At 45.5% G+C, this 24425-nt stretch overlaps 1 protein-coding gene across 4 annotated transcripts in view; it reads left to right on the top strand.

Annotated features, from left to right (window-relative positions):
• The window catches only part of col11a1a (collagen, type XI, alpha 1a), a 73530-nt gene that overhangs the window by 33233 nt on the left and 15872 nt on the right, over nt 1-24425 (top strand). For all 4 annotated transcript variants that reach the window (XM_079755198.1, XM_079755197.1, XM_079755196.1 and 1 more), the window contains 24 exons: nt 437-481; nt 742-795; nt 1239-1283; nt 2941-2994; nt 3301-3408; nt 3627-3680; nt 5049-5102; nt 7637-7681; nt 8339-8392; nt 8724-8768; nt 9766-9819; nt 10243-10296; nt 12596-12649; nt 12964-13071; nt 16518-16607; nt 17989-18042; nt 19030-19137; nt 19289-19396; nt 19964-20017; nt 20204-20257; nt 20426-20533; nt 23500-23553; nt 23645-23698; nt 24142-24195. In XM_079755198.1, the coding sequence (XP_079611324.1) occupies nt 437-481; nt 742-795; nt 1239-1283; nt 2941-2994; nt 3301-3408; nt 3627-3680; nt 5049-5102; nt 7637-7681; nt 8339-8392; nt 8724-8768; nt 9766-9819; nt 10243-10296; nt 12596-12649; nt 12964-13071; nt 16518-16607; nt 17989-18042; nt 19030-19137; nt 19289-19396; nt 19964-20017; nt 20204-20257; nt 20426-20533; nt 23500-23553; nt 23645-23698; nt 24142-24195 (1566 nt within the window). The remainder of the gene's footprint in view (nt 1-436; nt 482-741; nt 796-1238; nt 1284-2940; nt 2995-3300; nt 3409-3626; nt 3681-5048; nt 5103-7636; nt 7682-8338; nt 8393-8723; nt 8769-9765; nt 9820-10242; nt 10297-12595; nt 12650-12963; nt 13072-16517; nt 16608-17988; nt 18043-19029; nt 19138-19288; nt 19397-19963; nt 20018-20203; nt 20258-20425; nt 20534-23499; nt 23554-23644; nt 23699-24141; nt 24196-24425) is intronic.

The following is a 24425-nucleotide window of genomic DNA, read 5'->3' as shown; positions in this document are numbered from 1 at the left end:
GGCGTCGATGTGTTCAAGGAGGGAGGAAAGGAGGGAGGGAGAGAGGGAGGGAGGGAGGGAGGGAGGTGTGACAAGTTTGCTTCCAGGCCCTGAAACCTGTTGATGTATGGCCATATTTATCTGCCTCCACCTTACACCTCACTTAAGCCTCTACCAGGTGTGTCTGTTAAAGACACTCCTGCAGATACCTGCAAGGTCACCTGGAAGTCATGTATGATTCAGTCACACTGAATCATACTTCACTGCCTTATACTCAACACGTTTGTATATTATTTATTTAGATGTACATATTCATTACTTGGCCATCAGTCTTTCATTGGACAGTATTCATTGGAGGTTTGTATTCAACGTCAATATGGAGGAAGACCACAAGTGTTATTGTGTTTACGTATATGGTGTAAAGAAGATGTTTCATGGTTCTGTTTCTTCAAAACAGGGCCATCCTGGCAAAGAGGGACCACCAGGGGAGAAAGGATCACTAGTAAGTCTTCACTAGCTCTATTATGCGGATGGATGGGTTGGTGGATGGACGGACAGACGATCCATGATGGATGATGGATGGTTATAGTTGTGTTCTGTTGGTGCTATGGATGGTGTGTTGAATGACTTTGAATGATGGACATACAAAGAGAATACCTAAATGATGATGTGTATTGTATGTGGGTGTGTACATTAAGTATGGTTTATGGTACAGTAGTGATAGCAGGTTTAATGAGATTTTGTTCTGTTTCCCTCCTCTAGGGTCAGGCCGGGCCCCAGGGACCCATTGGCTATCCCGGCCCCCGCGGTGTCAAGGTACGGTCCCTAGGACATTCACACACACACACACATACATTAGATCTGCTGTGCATGGGACATAGAGAGGTAGAGGTACTGGGAGAAGAATGACGTAACAGTTATGAAGCATGCGTATGATGTCTTTATTCTTTATCCAATCGATCTTCTTCCAACTATTTAGGTTTTCTACTCTTTCGATTGATTCCATTGATTCTTCTAGACCAGTTCTATCGTTAATGCTGCGGTTTTCTAAACCCTATCCTTCGTTATTATATTTTGTACTTGTGCTGTGCAAGTTCAGAAGTGTGGGTGAATAAAAAGCTGAAGAGGTGGGGTGGACCAGATTTGGGGCCTCTCAAGTAGCAGACATGTAGCAGCCACTAGTCCATAGCCTGTGTGTTTAGCCGCGTTAGGGTGCTAATGCTAATCTAAGGCTGACCTGTGTTCCTCTCTGTTGACAGGGTGCTGACGGTGTCCGTGGACTCAAGGGTGGGAAGGGAGAGAAGGTACATATCACGGTGTTCCTCGTTATGCTGTGTGTGTGTGTGTGTGTAAGTGTGTGTGTGTGTGTGTGTGTGTGTGTGTGTGTGTGTGTGTGTGTGTGTGTGTGTGTGTGTGTGAGTGTGTGTGTGTGTGTGTGTGTGTGTGTGTGTGTGTGTGTGTGTGTGTGTGTGTGTGTGTGTGTGTGTGTGTGTGTGTGTGTGTGTGTGTGTGAGACAGCATACACTGATGCCTCCCCGGTCAGGTCTGGGGTCCTCTTGTGTTTTATCAGCTGTCATCATCAGGTTGCTGTTGGCCTTTGAGTTGTCAGAAATACATCAACAACAACAACCACAAAATTATTTATTTTGTATACTCAATTCTCCAAGGTCGGACGCAACAGTCTGAGACTGAGGCTGCTGACCTGGGGTCAGTCTGTCGATTGTTAATTGTTTCAAGAGAGGCACACCACTGTGTTGATGGGACCTTCGGATTCAAATTCATTATTTACAGCATGTTGTGTTAAAAACTAAAATAGGTGTTTTGTTATTCTGAGTAATTATTAGTCTAAGTGCTTATATATTGAAATAACTTTGAGAGGGTTACAGCAACAGCCACGTTCATATTTGCTCTTTATTGAATTATTTATACAGAGATCCAACAAGAAATCCTCAAGTAGAAAGGAGTTATGAATAAAGCATATCTCTTCTCTTTTCTCCTCACACCAGCTCTCCCCACTTTAGGTGCATGCGTTTGAGTACGTGTGAGTGTGTGTAATGTGTCTGTGCGTGTGCATGCATTTGTGAATTTCTGTTTGTTTGTATCTATGTCTAGATGCCCGGTTTATCTTTGAGTGTTTGGGTTTTTACATGAATGTGTGTGCCTATGCATGTGTGTGTGTGTGTGTGTGTGTGTGTGTGTGTGTGTGTGTAAGTGTGCATGTGTGTGTGTGTGTGTGTGTGTGTGTGTGTGTGTGTGTGTGTGTGTGTGTGTGTGTGTGTGTGTGTGTGTGTGTGTGTGTGTGTGTTTGTCCTTGTGTGTGTGGTCTTGAAGCTGTAGGCTAGTGGCAGCAGACATGATGGCCGCTGCATAATGCATCAGGCAGGGCTAGGGGCGCATGCAGCTGTCAGACCAGGCGAGGGGAGGAAAGAGGGTGTGAGCCAACATGAGAGGAAGGGCTAGATCAATCTGTGGCCTTCAGCATCACTTGAAACCCCATTCACATCAACATTTCCTCTTGAGTGGACCAGAGTTCAAATTATTAATTTATTTCAGAAGAATCAGCCATCCCTGTTTACACACTCACACATGTTAAACATGATCATCTTTTCTTACCGATTTTACTCAGATTTTCACTCATACGGAAATTATTAGCATTCTTTTACCCATTATTGGAATGTTGTTACGCGTTGCGACCAGCAGGTGGCAGCAACAGGCATGTGATTCCTCCCAACTTAAGGCAGGAAGCATGGAGCCGTTGAGTTCCAAAAATGGATACACTTCCTGGCACTCTAGGAAACAGACACTTTTAAAACACGATGAATCAAACAAACAATGAAGAAACAAGAACAATTAATACAAACACAGCTCGAGGCTCAGCAGACGAAACTCCTTAGTATACGAGTGAAAACAATGTTGTGTTGTCTGAATGAGGTGAACATTTCCATTGCGGTGTCGTTTCAGGGCGAGGATGGCTTCCCTGGATTCAAGGGAGATATGGGTCTCAAGGGAGACCGGGTAAGGAGCCGCCGCTCATCCTCGCTCACAAAACCCTAATTTCCTGCTGGTGGCCGTGGTTTGCATACGTGATTACACAATTAACCTCTACTCTCCCTTCTTCTCCTCTCTACCCATTCCTCCTCTCACTTCATCCCCCCTTTTATGCCCTTATGTTTGCTTGTGTGTGTATGTATGTGCATGTGTGTGTGTGTGTGTGTGTGTGTGTGTGTGTGTGCGTGTGCGTGTGCGTGTGCGTGTGCGTGTGTGTTTATGTGTTTTTATGTGTGTGTGTCTATGTCTGTGTCTGTGTGTGCGACACCAAAGGGAGAGCTGGGTATGTTGGGGCCCCGTGGTGAGGATGGTCCTGAGGGCCCCAAGGGCCGAGCGGGCCCTAACGGAGAGTCAGGCCCCATGGGTCATGCTGGTGAAAAGGTGAGTCACGTCTTCAACATGTTCAGAGTATCATGGTTTTTAATTTAAAACTTTAAAAGTATGTCACACATCTTGTCTGATATGACGTAATATTGGAATTATTTTTGTTCCTCATCAATGCATTGTTTGTGCTAAGAGAGTTGTTGTTGTTGTTGTTGCTGTTGTTGTTGTTGCTGGTGCTTGCAATGCAATGTGTGCTCATTGATGACTTCCTACAGGGTAAACTGGGGGTCCCCGGACTGCCAGGCTATCCGGGAAGACAGGGGCCAAAGGTACAATCCCTTGCCGACCCCCCAACACCCCTCATGAAAACAAACAAAATCAAAACATGGTGCTTAATCCAGCTCCACAAAGTGCATTGATTAACTGACACACTAATAGTGTTGGCTCCTGATAACGCTGATAACGATGTTGCACCTGGTAACAGTCCTCATACACGGTCCTTGATATTTCTCTGTTGTCACGGTTCCTCCCCTGCCGTTCTCTGAAAGACAGTTAATGGTTAACGTCACGCATGAAGAAACAACAGGCAGGCGTCCTTTCAAAATCGGTGGCCTATGTTGTTTTCTAGTGTGTTTGGACTGTATGTAAACATTTTTTTTATTATGGATTGGCTCAGAAGGTACGTAGCATAAAGGTAAGCATAAATAACATTGAAAACAAGCCACAAAAAAAGCTCACAGCTGGTGCAACAGTCAATCACGGGTCTTTCATGATCCGCTTACTTTAGATTACAATAGCTTCTAATGATATTTCTTTCCTGCTGGCAAATAATTATTAGAATTATGACTATAAAAGTGTAGTAATTGTAATCTAAGAAAAATATGAAGATGTCTATTTCCATTTAAAGCACATTTAACGCCTCCCTCACTTTGGTTATCCTCAACATCTAGAGTGAACATTCGGCTCAGGGCATGACCTTATTTGGAGGTTTAGACCCAGTGCTGATGGAGAGTCTTGACATTTTCACAAAAAACGATGATTTTTCAATCGCATTCATAGGAAACAATGTTGTTATTCTTGAGGAGTTAAGTGACAGGAACTCATTGCAACAAGATGGTTCCAGCAGGTGTTTTTTTCTACTGAAACACCTCAGATGCAAAGCTGCAGAGAGAGTACCCTGTTTCCCTAAGCAGCTTTCCAACCTGTGGTGCCAAGAAGCCGCCCAATGCCAGGAAATCATAGCAGTTGGCACTTTAGACCTGTCAGTGGCTTGGCTGTACAGTTTTAATCCACTAAAGCCACTCCTCCAAAGCCTTATTTTCTTTTTTTCCAAAAGCACAAAAACGCACCCAAACACCCAAGCCCCTAACTGAATGAGCATCCCAGTCAACACAAGCAACCACATCGGCAACTGAGTGCCACGAACACAGCTCGCTGTTAGCTTCGCTGTTAGCTTCGCTGTTAGCTTCCCTCTGTGGTGGATCCCTTGCAGATGCTAATCTGAGTTGACGTGATCCGACCAACACAGACAGCTAGCTCCTGTTGGGGCCTGTCCGTCCTCATCAGGAGTCGCCTGACCTGCCCCCCACGCAACCCCACTCACATGTTGTCCTCCACACACGCATGCACACATGCACGCACACATGCACGCACACTGTCACTGCAACTGTCCTAATGATTAACTGTATTGTTTGCAGGGCTCAACTGGCTTCCCTGGGTTTGCTGGAGCCAATGGAGAAAAAGGCGGCAGGGTAAAGATCACAAACACAGACACACATGCACGCAGGCACACACGCACCCAGGCACACACACACACACACACACACACACAAGCAAATGAGTGTGCCTATATCCACACGTATATACAAGGACAATTACATTTCACCAAACATAGTCACCCAGTGTTACAGACAGGATTGCAAAAACATGCATACTCCCAAAAACACAAACACTCTCTCGATAGAGACACACTTCCTTCCTGAGTGTTTGTGTAATACATTGGCCGAGCAATCATAATCCCACACAAAAGGAAATTGGTTCCAATTATGGAAGCGTCAGTGTGATGACTCGGCATGAAACGACCTCCGGAGCCAGGATCAATGTCTCCCAGAGAGGAGAACACAACAACCCCCTGGACTGTCAATAACTACACCACCACCACCACCACATCCACCCTAGTCACCACCCACAACCCTATCCCTATCACCACTACCAACCCCATCCCTATCAACACCAATACCACTACCAACACCATCGCCATCACCACCTCCACTACCTCCACCACCACCACCGTCAGCACCACACCCACCATCCCCATTACTACCACCACTCCCTCCGTCACCACCACCACCTCCATTACCATCACCACCACCATCACCACCACCTCCATCACCGCTGCCCCAGTCCAGGGCTGAATTCATTTTCCACTAAGCCCCTGTCTTACGATGACGCCTCTGCAAAACGGGTCTATTCAAAGCAAACAAATTGTCGCTCTGTCTGTCAGACAAAGTGGCGGCTGAAGAGGAGAGCAAGGAGAGTTCAGAACGGCGGCCATTAGTTTCTGGCCATGGATAATGTGGTTGGGGAGAGGAGCCACCCCTCCCACACCTGGAGAATGTCAGCATCACCTAAGGACACCCTCCCATGGGCTCACTAAGGCACACAAGCCCCTCTAGCACAACAGGCTCCCTCCATCTATATTCTCCAGGGTGGAACGCTCCTCATGTGGGTGCTAATATCCCTCTGTCTGAGAGCCCCTCTTTACTGTTGCGTCAGAAGCGACGCTACGTGGATGCACTCAGCGATAAGCACGATATAAGTGGCCATAACTTCTGCTCCCAAAGTGATGTAGTTCATGATGGGTATTGATGTTCACGGTTGATCTTTGATTTCACTTCGGCCTCCTGTTTTTCGCTGATCAGGTGTTAGCGCTTAGCACGCGGTGATTGCGTTATGCACGTCTTTGACATTAGCAAAGCCTCCCTTTAAATGCCACATAAGACCGTTATGTAGTGCAATCAGGGATTGATCTCATTAGCGTTAACCTTCTACTAGCTCAATAAAATTCAGGCACCAGCTTTTGTGATACTGTGGTGTGGTTCGGCACAAAGCACACCGTAGCCTTACTCACACACACACACACACACACAAACACACACACACACACACACACACACACACACACACACACACACATACACACAGCAACACATCAACACACACCATCACCATGTCATACACCCACACAGTTCAAAAACCCATGTTTGTGTGTTATCCCCAATTCCAGTCAGTTTTTATAGTCCATCTGCAGCCCTTCTGTAGGGTCCATGGTGACTGATCAGATGTTTGAGAAGCTCTCCACACAAGAAGATGTAGATATGGGGAGATATGGGGATATGGGGAGCTCGCCAAAAGGGTTGTAGAAGCCGATTACAAACAAGTGAAAAAAAAATGTATCTTGTGGTTGACGGCGGCTGAAATCCGACTGGAGAAACATATTGCCTCCTACTCAATCACACGCAGAATGACTCTGTCACCAGACTGAAACACACATCTAACGTTTCTGTGATGTCTTGGATGACGTCAAAGACATGTTCACAGTCGCGCACACAAGCAGGTACGCAGGCAAGGACGCTTATGCGCAAGCACACACACACAAACACCCACAGTCCGGTGAGGCTGTGCACCATTTGCTTGCTAAGCCTTATGCAAAATTGAATTCCACCATAGCCTCTCCTAGCCCCTCCTAATGAAATAAATTATTAATGCCAGCAGAATGACCCTCATGGCAGGAATGCTGTGGCTTTGTGTCAGGACCATAGTTGAAAACCAGAGGCCAAAGTTCAGGAAGAAAGGATTATGAAAACGTTTAGTTTCTTTCATCAGAAAGCCACAGATGTCCCTCATGTACACAGAGGAGGATGCAACGCAGAGACTATTAGGAAGTGAAAGAAGACGAACAAGGCTGTAGCAGAGAACCGGGCAAGATGCTCCCTTCCTGAAGCATTTTATTCAATTAAACTCAAATTCAGTGGTTCTCCACAGTGACTTCACACCTGGCTACAGGAGTAGCCAGGTGTGAAGCTCCTGTGATGTGCTCGAGGGAATCATAAAAAGCACTGATTAAGACGACATGCTAGTGATTGCCACAACACAGAACATATACAGTTTGAACTTGTTCGTGACTCTTCCGCACCCAGATGTATTAGGATAAGAAAGAGGGTGGTTTGAATCACCCTGTGCCATATATAAGATATATTAAACTATATTTCTGTTTCCATCACAGGGTGTCGCAGGTAAACCGGGTCCAAGGGGACAGAGAGGTCCGACGGTACGTATCGTCGCTACAACCATCTGCTAATCTCATGCTAATGCTAATTCTAATAGCATGCCAATGCTATTAGTGATTACAGTGAAAATGACGAATGGAAATAAATACATTTAGTATTTAATTAGTACATCCCTCAAGGTCTTGAATGCATATCTGATTTGTTCTGAAGGATTTGCTTATCGAAAAACCTTCTCTTTACGGAAAGCTAATGATATACACTTCATGTGATGTAACTTATTATTAATATTATGGTACTATAAGTCTATAAGACCAAAGCACAACATGCTCTCTGCTTGCTTCAGACTTGTTCCTTTAGGACACAGAATTTGAAAAAGGACATCTGACCCGACACAGGCGTGTGCCTTGGACTTTGACTGCACTGCTCTTATAGAAGTGCATGCACTCTGTCAGTCGTTCTGATGTCATCTCTATCTCATGCACTCTGTCAGTCGTTCTGATGTCATCTCTATCTCATGCGCTCTGTCAGTCGATCTGACGTCATCTCCATCTCATGCGCTCTGTCGGTAGTTCTTATGTCATCTCTCTAACTCATGCGCTCTGTCGGTAGTTCTTATGTCATCTCTCTAACTCATGCACTGAGCTCTGTCAGTCGTTCTGATGTCCTCTCTCTCCATCTCTCTCCATCCCCCACCGTAGGGTCCGCGCGGTGGACGAGGGGCCCGAGGTCCCACAGGCAAGCCAGGCCCCAAGGTACTTCATACGTCAGACTACCTTGATTTTCAGATTTTCCTTTATTATTCGTAAAATATAAGGAACAAAATAAGCAAAGAGAAATGTCAACACAAAAATACCGTGAGGAATGAACATGAACATATAATCTCTAGATAATCGGCATATACACAGAAATGTACATAAAAAAAAAAAAACATTTACACACACACACACACACACTCATTGCACATATCATTTAACCTTGAAGGTTTTGCCGAACACATCGGTTGTCGCAGGCAGTAAAAGACAGGCCTGATGAACTGAGTGCTGTGGTGTGTGTGAAACTGACCGCTCGGTCTCCCTCCTGCAGGGGACAGCGGGCAACGACGGCCCCCCAGGCCCACCCGGCGAGAGGGTGAGTAGAGCCCACATTAGCCCTGTCTTAATGTACCTCAGGGGACACGCGGGGCCCCCAGGGACCCCGTGTTCAGCAGACGACTCTGTGATCACTCGGTGATGGCGATGGTGTTGGTAGTGGTATTGGTGTTGATAGGGATGGGGTTGGTAGTGGTATTGGTGTTGATAGGGATGGGGTTGGTAGTGGTGATAGGGATGGGGTTGTGGGTGGTGACTCATCCTCCGCCCTCCAGAGGCAGCAGAGACCTCTGCATAATGAAAGCCCCCCCCCCCCCTTCCTCTCCTTAATGTCTGAAGGCAGATGTTGTCGTTTGGACCCTTTGCTCTTTGGGATGGACAATGGTGATAAAGCCGTGGCGTGTGTCTGTAAATGTTTAGCAGCTGGGCCATGTTTCCCTGAGCAGCCATACACTGGTGTGTGTGTGTGTGTGTGTGTGTGTATGTGTGTGTGTGTGTGTGTGTGTGTGTGTGTGTGTGTGTGTGTGTGCGCACGGTACACAGTGCACAGATTAGCAACACACGGCCATTCCTCTATTCTATTGTTCTTCTTCTACCTTCTCAGTTTGAATCTCCTCTCTTGAAACGTATATTCAGAAATCATTGATATAGTTATTTTACCCATCTGGTACCCCTTAAACATGTATTGTGAATGTCTAAATCCATATCACAAAAATATACGTCTCCCATCCCTTTCACTTTGACCTTTGCCTCTTGGGATCTAGTTTCTGAAGTTTCTTCGTGTTAAGGTAAACAGCCCGCCTCCCCTGTCTTGGTCAGTCACAAGCAACCAGCCAACCATGTTGTTGTTGTTATGGCAACCCCCCGCCGGTCTGGGGCTGGTGTGCGCTGGTTTATTGCGTGGGAACGTGTGATCTTTGTGAGAACCCATGTTAGAGTTTATTTGGACTATTTGTACACGTATTCTTAAGACATGTGATGGCTCTGTTCTCCTTGTTTCAGTTGTATTCACTTTCTTCACCTGTTCATTGTCTCAGGGGCCTCAAGGACCCCAGGGGCCGGTCGGCTTCCCCGGACCAAAGGGCCCACCTGTGAGTAAAATAATTTTCTGCACAAAAACAAAATAAATTATGAACCAGGATCACTGAAGTGAAATGATCTTTAGTGTGGCTGTTATTCAGAGATTTCCCTCCTGTTACAGTCGAGCCAGTAAAGCCTTGTGTTCAAATTGCAGTGTATTAGTCATCATGTTCATTTATTTACATTTGAAAAGAGTGACCAAACATTTAAACCAAGCAATAAAAACCGACGCTAAGTGTGATTAAGTGTGATTATGTTATTCTCAAAATCACTTTAAATGTGAACAATAATACAGTCAAACTGTTTTTTTCAGAGACTTTAGAGAATAATTTATTATCACCAGTACAATTTAATGTATTTATCTTTTGGCAGGAATCCTTCATTTGATTGACATTGAGTTCATCACTCTCTGACTGTCTGTTTGTGTTTGGCAGGGACCTGCAGGGAAGGACGGCCTGCCCGGACACCCTGGCCAGCGTGGAGAGACAGTGAGTCCCTGCTCAGTCCTTCACCTTGTTTCATATCAGTGTCACAAATCTGGACCTGGTCTGGTGGTCTGGTGCAACACAGCCTTGGTGCACCTACAGGGATTTGGTTTACCAACAGTGACTTTGTGCACTAACAGTGATCTGGTGAACCATTAGATATCTGGTCCAACTGTGGTCTGGTGAACCATTAGATATCTGGTCCACCAGTGGTCTGCTGAACCAACAGTGGTTTTGTGCACCAACCATAAGATATATTTTCACTGATTTGATGCACTATCAGTGATTTGCCGTCTCCCCAGACCTCATCTTCACCTCGGTTCACTATCTCCTAATCTCTTAAACTCAAAGCTTATCACCGCTCTCTACAGACCCGTCTGTTGTTTAGTAGAGCGGACCTTGGGTTCAATGAATCCCCACCATCCCACCCTCACCCTGCAGTCTTGCTCCCATCCCTGTCCTGTTTTCTAATATTGTGGATCAAAAGTATTTTTGATAAATCTACAAATAGTTGGTAATATGGACGGTCTAATGGTTTGTGGCACTCGTGACAAACCAAGCTGTTAAAGCGCAAGTCAACAAAGAAACAACTGTTGCTGAAGTGATTGAACCTCTTTCGAAAGTGAGGGAACCTGCTTGAACAATGGCGCTGCAGAGCGTTGTGGAAGCCAGGAGTATGAGAGCCGTCCAGAAGAGCCTGGAGCAGGGATTCAGCCCCGCTGAAGAGCCTGGAGCAGGGATTCAGCCCCGCTGAAGAGCCTGGAGCAGGGATTCAGCCCCGCTGAAGAGCCTGGAGCAGGGATCAGCTGGCCAGACACAGCCCTTATCTCAGCCCTTATCTCAGCCCTTATCTCAACCCTTATCTCAGCCCTTATCTCAGCCCTTATCTCAACCCTTATCTCAGCCCTTATCTCAGCCCTTATCTCAGCTCTTATCTCAGCCCTTATCTCAGCCCTTATCTCAGCCCTTATCTCAGCCGTTATCTTCGGGTGTATCCGTGCTTTGTATGCAGCGGCCATCCCCCGACCAGAGGAGCCTTAAACACACTGCATAATGCTCACACAACCTGGAACACATTCACCTCCCCATCCCCCCTTCCTTTCTCACAAACTCTATCGTAGTGATCTGCAACCTCCCCCCCCCAACACACACACACACACACACACAGATACACACACTCCCCACCCAAGGTTCAAGCGACCACTACGCAGGGATTTCATTGAGAGCGTTTATGAAGAGTTTTCATTATCACCTTCTCCGGGGGAGGATTTATGTGGGGCTCCTGGAGCATCCGATACAAGAATTGATCACGGTAATCAAACTCACCAGCGCCCCTTCCCCCCAGCGCACCGTTCCCACACGTCTCCGCTCGTCTGTCAGGTTTGTGAGGGGACCGGTTTTGGCGCTGTTACCATGGCGTCCGATAGACAAGCAATGGATGAATAACACATCCGCATCAATCAGGAAGCACGCTAAATCGATGGAGCCAGAGTGGTTGTGATCAGAGGGGGCTGACAGATCCTCATCATCCATTACTAACGCTGCCTTAATCACGGCAGGTTACAAAGATGAGTAAATGGAGGACAGACTACTGCACACGTTGAATATTGATTGGATTGAAAACGGAGATACAGATGGCTGAGAATAGATCTACGTTTTAATGGGACCATGGTCGACCTCCTTCTCTGTTAGATCCAGTAGTGACCACCCGCTGGCCCTGTGTTCTACTCACTGGAACATTGGCTGTGCGCTCAGTATAATATTAATAACCATGCATAAATGCATCAGCAGGGTTCATCTGTGACTTGTGGAGGGCATGTCCGGGAGCACCGTTCGTCTATTAATGCAACACTGAAACACTCGAGATTAAAGAATGACCAAAATCACACACAATGTGTGTCCGTAATCCATTCAAATTCCATACTTCTACCCTATATTATAAAATAGACTACAGCTAAGAAAAGAGTACCAATATTGGTGCTGTGCAAATAACCGGCCAATACTATGCATAACACACAATATAGAACGTGTGGACCTGTCCAACAAGGGACGCACAATAGACATCCTCATAATTCTCCATTTTACATTTGAAAGACGTCGTCCTGTACTCAAGTAGTGGTACTGATTAACGGCTGATTATGCATCATGAATCACCACTCACCACAGCAGACGTTGAACCGCAGTGTTACTCTCCCTGGACAAACACATTTGATGAGGACAAAAGTGGTGTTACATCAATGGCAGGGTCCATGGCAGCATGTTGTGTTTAATATGCAATGAGACTTCTCTTCTCTATCTTTAGGGATTCCAAGGAAAGACAGGCCCCCCGGGGCCCGGAGGAGTGGTCGGACCCCAGGTAAGAGGATCTCAACCATAGCTGACTCATCATCTATGGTTGCATCACTTCATATTTCAGTTTCCCTTTATGGTTGCTGGTTACACTTACCTAGTAGTTTGGGATTTAAGTTGACTTTGGTTCATATGTTGTCATCGTCATAAATATAAATGATGATGGGTTGAATTATAATAATAAGTGTAGCACATTCATAGCATAATGTTTTGAGGATGAGGGAAGTCCAAGATGCAAACAACGCAGCCGTCTCTCTGCTCAGCTGGATGTCACCCTCTGACTTTGGGAGACTTGAAGCTAAAGTTGTGTTGGTGCCCTAGGGACCCACCGGAGAGACTGGCCCAGTGGGCGAAAGAGGCCACCCCGGACCCCCGGGCCCACCCGGAGAGCAGGGTCTACCTGGTGCTGCTGGCAAGGAGGGGGCAAAGGTCAGTGCTGGTGAATGACATGAACAGTCCAGGTCTAAAGCTGGAAGAGGTTTACTAATCCGACGTGATGGATTCAAAGTCAGTGTTCAGTAAGTTAGAGAGAAAAATAATGGTTTTCAGTTTCAAAAAAACAGTTTGACAAATGTACACCAACAATAGAACTGACTAAACCATTTTATGCAGTGTTTTAACAACGTTTATAATGGAAGCCAATATGAATCCAAGCTACAAGGCTTCATGGATTATCGGTTTTGAATGGATGGTTTGTTTGCGGAACAGCATTTGTTGAAAAGCATAGTCTGGCACAAAGATAATGATGCTAAAATCGGAAGAATAAAAAAAAAAAAAAAAAAAGAAAACACCATGCTTGCGTGAGAAATGAGGGTACTTGAGTTTGCAGGCAGTGGCTGTCTCGAGCTGCCCTCCTAGTCGGCAATCACGTGCACATTAAGGGAAAACACAATCCATCTCGGAGACGGATGGCATTTCTCCCCTTCTATTTTGTGGTTCTTTTTTTTCCCCTTCTGAAACCATCCCACATTACAAGGTGCAGCCAGCCTCCCCGGGCCCCCACGCTTCCCCCTTTCATTTTCTCCCCATCTCCTCCCAGGCAGACACTTTAATCAAGTCCGACGGCTAACTGCAAGCCCTCTGCCACTCATGGCACCACCCTCAACCATGGACAGCTCCACACACACTCACACACACACACACACACACACACTCAAAAGCAGTGTCTCCTCTATCTGTATGCCAAAGGCACATCCTGGAGGTGTTTGCTGCTTGGGCGGCGGAGGCCAAATCCTCTTATGCCTCTTGAGTCTGCCTCCCCTGTTTGCAGGTAGAGACAGGCCTGTCAAGACAAAAGTACCACACAAAATAATACTGCAAGGAAGGAAAAAAGGAAAGAAGGGCTAACAGCTTTGTTTTGTGGGTCTTTAAAGGAACAAGCAAGAGTGGAAGTTGGTTGAGGTTGTGTGCGCATCCAACTTTTGGAGCCATCCAAAACACCCAGATAGGGCCAGGTATTATCAGACGCAATGGAGAAATCTCCTGCCACAGTTTGTGCTTAAACTCTAATAGTGGGTGAAACTGTCAATCGATCCTTAAATGGATGTCTGGAAAAGGAAACTCCAATTTATAAGACACTAAACAAATGACACATATACACCTGGGGATGATCTCAATGTATTGATGTTTGTCGGGTTGATTGATGAAGTTGTTTGTTTTTAAACTATGGTTATAGGTATTGACTGTGACACTTGGCCTGTTTCATTATTGCTGTATTCCGCCATATTCCTGTCCCTCGTAATTAGTGCAGAGTTTCCTACACTTCAGCGCTCTGTCGTCAGTGTGTAGCCGTTGATTGAAAAGCGATGGGAGCCAACGTTTGGTCGCAGTGAAAATGAATTCAAGAGACTGAAATTCACCCCAGCTAAATGATTGAGTCTAATGGTCAATATTAAGATTAATGTCTGTCACAAAAAGACAGAGAAGAAAGATCACTAGAGGGGTGTTCAGAAGTCCATTATTCATCATTTATTTATCACAGCTATCAATCATAGCTGATGAACTGTCAATGCATTGTGTATTGCTTTACAACTAGTTTAGGAGTATAGTGATTTACAAAGAGAGAGAGTGAACCAGGGTCACTTATTATTAACCAGTAGTTGAGTAGTATAGTTGTATATAAAGAGAGAGTAAACCAGAGTCAGATGTTATTAACTTGTTGGGTACTTAAGTAATATACAAAGAGAGCGTGCACCAAAGTCAGATATTATTAAATGGAGGAGTTCTAAAACGGTAAAAAACGGCTTTAAAAAAATCAACAGAAAGCGACGTCACTTGCGATATGGTTACCCGTTATACGATCAGGGATTGTTTTAGGTGGAAGAAGTCTCAAAAATCTGTTTTAGATTAATACCCAAAGTCTGATGGCAGACTCATGTTTGGGTGAACGGGATGGCTAATTCTCTTTTGATTAATATTTATTTCCACCAATCATGTTGTTGGAGGCGGGGATCTCTAACTGTGCGATGGCTATTAACAGCTGACACAAACCAGGTCAGAAGTAGTTTACCATCAACAAGTTCCCACTGAAGAAATACAGATGCTTTTTTACTGCGTTTTCTTCAGGACAATATGTCTGTCATGAAACAGAGAACCAGGACGTTGCTGGTACCCAGTCCCGGCTCTATTCTGCCTCCCCCCAAAGGTTCTGCTATAACATAGAATTAGCCATTAGACATCGCCACACCCATTCAAAATGACTATTATCTGGAACTGCTGTTAGTTTTCAATTTCAAAGGAGCTTTAGCAAAGGGCCCAGACCAAAACACCTCTTGACACGATTGGATAGAGATACAACCATCAGATCAACAAAACATGTGAAACAGCAGGATCCGCCATTTTTATTATTTGTGAAAAAGCCTCCTCTGTACAGTCATGGTAACAATAAACCAGCCCCATAATAGACACACAGCTGTATTTGGCCCGCCCTGGGCCATGTCTTATGGAAATCTGTCTGAACAGGAGGGGGGCCGGCATTTATTCCAGAGCAAATACAAATATGAGCTGGCTGAATGGTCTGGTTCCCAGGTGATGGTAGGACTGCTTGGTCTAAGGACGAGGTGCAAGCAACCCTGCCGGGTCTGAGAGCAGCTCAGACAGAAGATGTGTGGTACTGATGATGAAGTGAAACAATCATATCAATTCAGGCTAGTAAACTGTGTTGCCAGTTAAAAAAAAAAAAAAAAAAAAAAAGCATTGGCAAGCAATGTGCCGGGTTAATGTGGTGCCTTGGTGCCTCGTCCCCCTACGAACAATTCCCACTACGAACAACACTAGATTACGCTTTATAATTCATATGCTGAATGTGTTTACCTACACACTATTGATTAATGGCTACTCTTACTTGCCACTTCTAGCCTGACACTGCCTTTGTGGACAACAATCTGACTCTATCAGCGGCAGGCAACTGATCAAATGTAATAGAATTGTTTAATAAAAACAAACCCATCATGTGTAAACCAAAGAAAAGGTTGCCCCTCATTTAAATGATGATCTATCACTTTGTCGGTATCATTTCAATGGATTTGATACTCATTGTTTCTTAAGTTCTTGTTTATCTATCATATCTACTGATTCAATACGAACACGACAGATGGCACATTGTTTTATTTGACTGCCTTTAGGGAGCCAGGTATAAAAAGCAATACATTTAATTATACGTTATTCCCACATCAAGTTTGGTGTATTCAGCAGGGTAGAAGAGATTATAATAATTATGTTATGCCTAAAAAGTGACGTTGATTGTAAAGGATATGACGGAGAAGGCTTCTGATAGAAATGTCCTCATGTTGCTTCTATAATACTTGTTGTTTGAATTGGCCGTTTCTTTGTTTCCACTGATGTATTTCTCTTCTCCCCCCTCCCCCCCCCCACAGGGAGATCCCGGCCCTCAGGGGACCTCTGGTAAAGACGGCCCTCCCGGCCTCCGGGGCTTCCCCGGTGAGCGAGGTCTACCTGGTGCCACGGTGAGTTCGGCGCCCCCCTCCCTCCTGCGCGCCCGGTCGTAGGCTGAACAATAGTGACAGAGCACCGCCTGGCCCACCAATGGGGCGGCCGCGGCGACATGTTGAGCTATTCACTTCATTAAAGAACACAACCGGCTCCCACCGGCCCCCACCCACCCCTACTCTGCAAATCAATCGGGCAGGCAGGAAATCTAAAGTGACGTCTGGCAAATGAAACAGCCGCGCCTCGGCCACGCTCCACCGCCGCCGGTACGGCTGTTTTTCACCCACTGCAATGCATCATGGTCCTTCATTAGTATATGAGAAGGGGGAGGGGTTGATCAACTGTGGGTTGCTGGAAACTTAACAATAACAACTTGCTGGCTGTTTTGCTCAAGATAGTTTTTTTTCTCTTTTTTTTCACCCTTTTTTTTTAAAATCTTTATGCCTTGTTTACTCAGTGCGTTACCAAGAACTTGATGTTAATGATTAGTGTGCAACTGGGAACGGGTCGGGTTTCAACTGGAAGGTCAGTCAGGCTCTGCCCAGGCCCAAAGCACAACACACTGATTGTTTTCCTGGGCTGTTATTTAGTGTAGTGCACAGCCGGGGCCAAGGGAGACTCATTACCCACACTGCCATGAGTACAGGCAGTACAGCCTTCTGGGGAGTCACACACGCACACACACACACACACAAACATAAACGAGCACTTCAGTAACCAAAATGAATGCGCACACATAAACAAACCCACTGCACACACTACCACAAACCCACACAAACAAAGTAGCATCATCAGTTCATTCTGAAATAGATACACTCACAACATATAACAACCAGACTCGTATACTAATGCTAAACACACGTAAACTGTGCGCAAAGCACATGCCAATGTGTATGCAGACATGCATGAAAAACTGTACAATCTCTTTAACCCAAACACACACACACACACACACACACACACACACACACACACACATACACACAGACTCAGTCGATTGTTGCTCATGGAGAAGGGATATTGAAAGGGGAAATATGAGCCAATCAATGAACATTTCAAACTCTGAAGCATGTCTCTGCATAGCCCTCCATTTCTTTAAGCGCCTCCTGTTCATTTCTGGCGGTCCAGAAGTTTACTTTTAAGGTGGTGTTATTGTGCTATGTTATGCTTGACTTGCAGTACCTCTTTGTCATTGGAGGCATCATTTATCTGAGCTTTTACCACGGCAGGTATTGACGACTTGAACAAAATAGGCTCTAGTGAATATATATGATTGTTTGTGTCTGTAACCTCCTTTTAGATAGCAAGTTGCTTTTGTGTTGTTGTGGTTGTTGTTGTTGTTGTTGTTGTTGTTGTTGTTGTTGTTGTAATGCCCTAATGTCTTGTGTTTGTTTTCAGGGTCCTGCTGGTCTGAAGGGAGGAGAGGGGCCCCAGGGACCCTCCGGCCCCGTTGTAAGTCTGATCTGTACTAAGAACCTATCCAATATTCTCATTGTGACATGACATCACGCTGTAAGAGCCTCTGTTTTACTTTCCACATTCAGCAGCACTCACTAAAACAGGGGGCAAGATGAATTACACATCACACATCACACGTCTGCATCGCTGATATCTAGCATCAGGATAGGCGTCGAGCGTGTCTTTGACGTGATACTGCGTAGCCCAACACACACACACACACACACACACACACACACACACACACACACACACGCACACACACACACACACACACACACACACACACACACATACCCACCCACTCACTCACACAAACATCTTATCTGCTGGGAAGGGGCGAGTGGAAGGTAATATGATCTGTCTCGCTGACTTCCTAATAAAATGATATTTTGATAGAAGTGTTTACACAGTCTTTGGTGAGGTTGGGTTTGGGGATGGCTTGTTCTTTACTTGTTGGTAGTGTAATGATAACGGTATGTTATTTGTGGGATGGGTGGCATGGTGGGCAGGGGGGAGACACTAGGAACAGGCTGTTGTCCTTTTCCTCATCGGTTGGAATTGGTTTGTCGTGATCCAATCAAAGCCGTAAGACTCTGGGTGCCGAGAGTTAACCAGTGTGATTTAAACAAACACAGCGACTCTAAACCCCCTTAATGGAAACACTGTACGAGAGCTGCGGACGCCATGGCTTAATCTGCATAGTTCAAACATGAAATAAACAAGACACCCAGGTGTTCCCGGTCCACTCCTTACCCGACGGACCCTGGACACACGTTTGTGATGCTGCAGGGCTCATTAGTGAGAGCAGGAAGGTTGTTTTACCGAACACCCTAACAGCATCAAATGGTTCCAATTCCTCTTGCAGATTGGTGGAATAAAGGTTGACCCAGCTTCTGAATCAGTAAATGTGTTTTTTGCCTCTTGTTGACCCTGGATCTTTCTTTTAAACACGCGCACACACACCGACCAAACCCCCAGGGCTCGCCTGGTGAGAGGGGTTCAGCTGGACCAGCCGGTCCCATCGGTCTGTCTGGTCGGAACGGCCCCCAGGGCCCCCCTGGACCGGCGGGAGAGAAGGGCGCACCTGTACGTTTCTTTGGCTACTACATTGTTTACGTCTTGCATTTGCATTCTTGTACTGAGCTGAACAAAGCTCATGTTAGGCGTTTTGTTTTCTCACCAAATGTGTGTGTGTGTGTGTGTGTGTGTGTGTGTGTGTGTGTGTCCATCACTCTAGGGTGAGAAAGGTCCTCAAGGGCCCGCTGGTAGAGACGGTGTCCAGGGGCCTGTGGGTCTTCCTGGTCCAGCCGGACCCCAAGGACCCCCCGGAGAGGATGGGGACAAGGTCCGTCTGGCTAACTTTCTGTCTTTTCTTAACTTTTATCTGTTTCCTCTTTGATCGAGAATTTACAAAAGTACCAAAGATATGTCTGTCAAACTTCCACAGATTGCAATCAATCTTCATATGTCGTACCATCTGTGTCCCAAATGTGTCCCCACGCCCCCCCCACCCCCACACTCATGCTAATCCATCTTCCTAAGCAGCAGTGCGGCCAAAATGAAATTAGACTTAGTGAAAAATGGAAGTACTGTTGCTCGTCTCATCTAGCCCAAACGTAATGCCCACTAGCGTTGAGTTTGGTCAGCGGCCCACAGTGGAGATCACAACTCCCTTCTGCAGTGCTCATCAGCGCACATAATGGAGACATTGATGGACAATGGTGTCAGTTGGGTTGGCTTGGCGTTTCTTTTAAGATGTAACGTTAAATGTTGTTCTTTGAGCTGGAGGTCAGTGTTTAACACGATAGTTGTGTGTGTGTGTATGTGTGTGTGTGTGTGTGTGTGTGTGCGTGTGTGTGTGTGTGTGTGCGTGTGTGTGTGTGTGTGTGTGTGTGTGTATTGTCTTTCCCAGGGAGAGGTTGGAGAGCCTGGACAGAAAGGAAGCAAAGCTGACAAGGGAGAACAGGTGGGTTGTGGGTTATCACTCAGGGACCACCAACTGAAATCGTGTCATAAAGTATTTAAATGAATTATTCTGCAGTGACACATCAACCATTATCTTTGTTGTGTCTTTGTTCAAACATGAATTTTTTGAATTTGAAATTGATCCTTTCTTTATGTAATAACAGTTTTGTTTTTCCTCGATGTCTAGGGTCCACCCGGCCCCGCTGGTATCCAAGGGCCCATCGGCGCCCCGGGTCCAGCTGTGAGTACCGCTGGACTGATTTCCCCACAAATAGCTCAGGCCAACAGATCGGCTCTACCGATGGCTATTGTCTCACACAGTACACCCCTGTCCCCATGCACACAGACACATACAGACACATAGGCAATCCCGTCAAACTCTGACCCAGCCAGCGCTCTGTGTGAACAGGGAGCGGATGGAGAGCCGGGCCCCAGAGGACAGCAGGGCATGTTTGGACAGAAGGGAGACGAGGGTGCAAGGGGATTCCCCGGACCCCCTGGACCCATCGGCCTACAGGTGGGTACTCATTCAGTCCCTGCGGTCCAGTTTTAATTGGAACCGAAACTAAATAGGAAGTGAAGGTCAAAGTTCACATGTGTGTCCACGCTTCACCATAGCACGATGCCCCAAGCGTATGCGAAGCCGACGTAAAGCAAATGTTTTAATTGGTAGTACATTATCATACTTTAAACAAACTCAATAGTTTGACGGTCAAAGGTCGCCGAAGTGGTCGATCTCAACCTGACTGTGCTCACCTTTCCATAAGAAAACCCTAAGTACTGTCTCTCTACCTTCACCTCGGTGTCTAAGTGAGCTTCAAGAGCAAGCTTTGGCTGCTCTGGTGACGTTTACGTATAAAGTGTAAGTGAAACCAAGGGACCAGAACTCATCCTGCTATTGTTATTAATATACAAGTAGTAGTACGTGTTTATGTTCCTCTTTAATGTAAATGTTTAGAACAGGTACCTTTATTCTACCACAAATCGTAACACACAAATCGAATATCCATATTCGATCAGCGATGATGTGTCAAATTCACACACAAGACCACGCATGCTCCTGCAGAACACACAGGCCCACCTACGCATTAACCTGCTCACTGTATGGAGCTATATAAATGAATCTGTAATCACAACTCAAGCCTGGCCTCCCAGTCATTTCAGCTTCCTCGATCTCCATTCAATTGCATGTGTTGATCTCTCTGATGAAAAATATATAGAAATTTATCCGAGAGTGGACTTGATTAATTTAATTGGCCGTGTGTGTTTGTGTGTGTGTGTGTCTGTGTGTCTGTGTGTGTGTGCGTGTGTGTCTGTCCTCGCACTCAAGCACTACATTTATACAGATTTGACCATTTCCCCTCTTCTGATCCCAGTCAATTTAAATGAAAAACAACACACATAAATGTACGCTTCACATGAACAAGCCGCACTGCCACCCTTAGCCTGATAGTGAACATTCGATTTATTTTAATACCAGCTCTCCAAAGCCACACACTAGACATGCCTATCAAAGCAATCAGAAGGGTTGGCCCTGGTGCTGGGTGTGTGTGTGTGTGTGTGTGTGTGTGTGTGTGTGTGTGTGTGTGTGTGTGTGTGTGTGTGTGTGTGTGTGTGTGTGTGTGTGCGTGTGTGCGTGTGTGTGTGTGTGCGTGGTTTGGGTTATGTGTGTGTGTGTGTGTGTGTGTGGTTGTGGTCGTGTGTGTGTGTGTGTGTGTGTGTGTGTGTGTGTGTGTGTGTGTGTGTGTGTTGGGGGGGGGGGGGGGGGGTAGTTGGTCTTGATGAAATTACACAAAGCACCGGCTCATTGTCTCAGAGTGCCATCCCCTCTCTGCATTATGCACACCCAGTTCGATCGCCCATTTAATTGGTTGTAATTCCCTTTCCAATGGAAGTAAATTACATTGATTCCATTAATAGCTCCCGGGAAGCAGGCCCAGAGAAGTGGTGCACGTCATTGAGCCCAGCTCAGGCCAACCAGTGTAATTACTGTCCCCTCTTAACGAGCCTATGCTGGGAGGACATTACCACTGATGGAAGGCCCTCAACTCACGGGGGACAGGAAATACAAATAGTTGGCAAGAAATGCGCTATGATTTCTTTCAGATGGCACACATGTGCTCAGGGCAGGGGGGAACCTCCTCTGAAAAAAGCCATCGTCCTGCCTGGCTCTTCTATGTGCCATGTACATTCACATTTACATTACGGGCATTTAGCAGAGGCTTTTATCAATAAGTACATTTGTCAGAAGAAGGTGAAACAATATTAGTTAACCCATTCCCCGTGTACAACAAATATAGCGAGAATAAGATGCTACACAACTAAGTACTATAACTAAGTACGACATACAATAAGTTAGTACAATAAGTGCCAAGACGTACAACTTACGATAAGTTTGCATGTGCAGGTATTAAAGATAAGATCTATACAGCAGTGAACCGTTGGGAGTGGTTTAGACCGTAGCAGCCATTAGATTCATAAATGTGAATTTAAATCAACTGTAGGTGGATTCAGGGCTGGAAGAAGACTTGACAGGCACACACACGCGCTCTGTTGAGAGACAGTACATCTCACTGCACTAAAGAGTGATTATAGCATATTCCCTCACACAATCTCTTTAACAATTGAACTATTTCAATTCAGGGCAGACATGTTCAAATTCATGTCAACAGTTTTAACAAGCTCATTCAACGTGCACGTTTTATCGTGCACATTTTCATCTTCCTATCACAAATTGATTGCAAGCAGATCTGCTGAAGAACAACATGTGAGACATGTTGCAGAGCTGCAGTGTCTCACTGTGTGAGAGAGCTTACGATGCACCCATTAGTATACCTGGTTTCTGCTTCTTTGGATGAACGCATCCTTTGACTTGCTTTTTTAGGTGAGGACTTGCAATGTTGTTCCTGATGACAGCTTTTAAGGACTTGTGATTTATATTATTTAAATCTTTTTTCCATTTTTTTTATGGAAGATGTTTGTCGGAGTGTGTGTTTGTGTATGTGCCTGTGATTATTTGTTTGTTTGAGCATGTGTGAGATGACTCCTATGAGTTGACACTGACAACATCAAAATAATGTTTGTTTTTCAAAACATACACAACTTCTCCTAACTTGAATAGTTTTGCCATCTGCAGCATCACTGTTTTTGGCAAGCACATCTTGTAGACTTTATATTTAACAGTGTAGGATTAGGGCTGTGCCAGAACATGGAATCATCATGGGCTTTCTTTGTCTTTTTCTTTCTCATTTAGGATTGTAAAATATATATTTTATACATTTCTCAATGTATTTCCAGGTTTCATTAATACAGCCAGCCAAGTTGATTTAAATGTAATCAGGTCCATGCCTCATTGCACAGCCAGATGTTGCCAGCACATTTAGGAAGACTGTCATAACAAAATTGAATTCATGCTTACATGGTCACCTGAAGAACACCACAACATATTTAAAACCAATGTTTGCTTCTTCTTCTCATCCCCAGGGTCTGCCCGGACCTCCAGGGGAGAAGGGAGAGAACGGTGATGTGGGCCCTATGGTGAGAGGTCTTCATCATGCCATTCCTCTGGTTCACTGTCCGACCGTACCCATGTTTGAGCCTCCTCTCATCTCTCTCTCCTCCTCCTCAGGGTCCGCCTGGTCCCCCCGGTCCACGAGGTCCTCAAGGTCCCAGTGGAGCTGACGTACGTACCCCCGGACCACACGCATCACAACACCGCAGCGCCTGCTGGTCATAGGGTCAACCAGCCCCACCAATCAGGCAGTCACTGTGGGCCGCCTCGTCATAACCTTCTGGAAGAGAACCCAACAATAACACAATAATGACGAGATATCAAGAAAAGTCCAACATTAAAGATAAAATACACATCTGTTGTACGTGCATCCAAATGGAGAGTACAAATTTTTTATTCTGCCGGGCGAGATCGGTTTAAATGCCTTGTTCATAAGCCATTGTTACATACAGTACATCATCTCACTGGTGACATGTGATCACACCACCTCTGTAGGAAGACCGGTACAGATTGGTACGCTTTTGGTTGATTCTCATTTGGCTATAATATGGTCCAGTGCTTGTGGTGTGAATGTGAGAAACATCTGTCTCAATACGTTGTGCTTCCTCTCACAGGGTGCACAAGGACCCCCTGGTGGTGTGGGCAGTATGGGCTCTGTCGGAGAGAAGGTGAGAACAGAAAACCTTTTCTGGGATTCTAGCTTTTCTCATTTTAGTTGTCCCATGCTCAGGATCCAATACCAATTATTGATACAGATTGTTACTTGATTATTTTACACAGCTACCTAATGAGAACATAAGGTCTGGGGGATATATATATATATATATATTACGGTTATATTGCATAGCACTATAGGTGTGAGGCATTGCCAGTACCAAGAGACTGCATTTCAAAGTGA

This window comes from Pollachius pollachius (genome assembly GCF_949987615.1).
Source record: "Pollachius pollachius genome assembly, chromosome: 17".
NCBI classification, from domain to species: Eukaryota; Metazoa; Chordata; class Actinopteri; order Gadiformes; family Gadidae; genus Pollachius; species Pollachius pollachius.
Note: the sequence above shows the minus strand (reverse complement) of the source record. Positions and strands in the feature narration are given on the sequence as shown.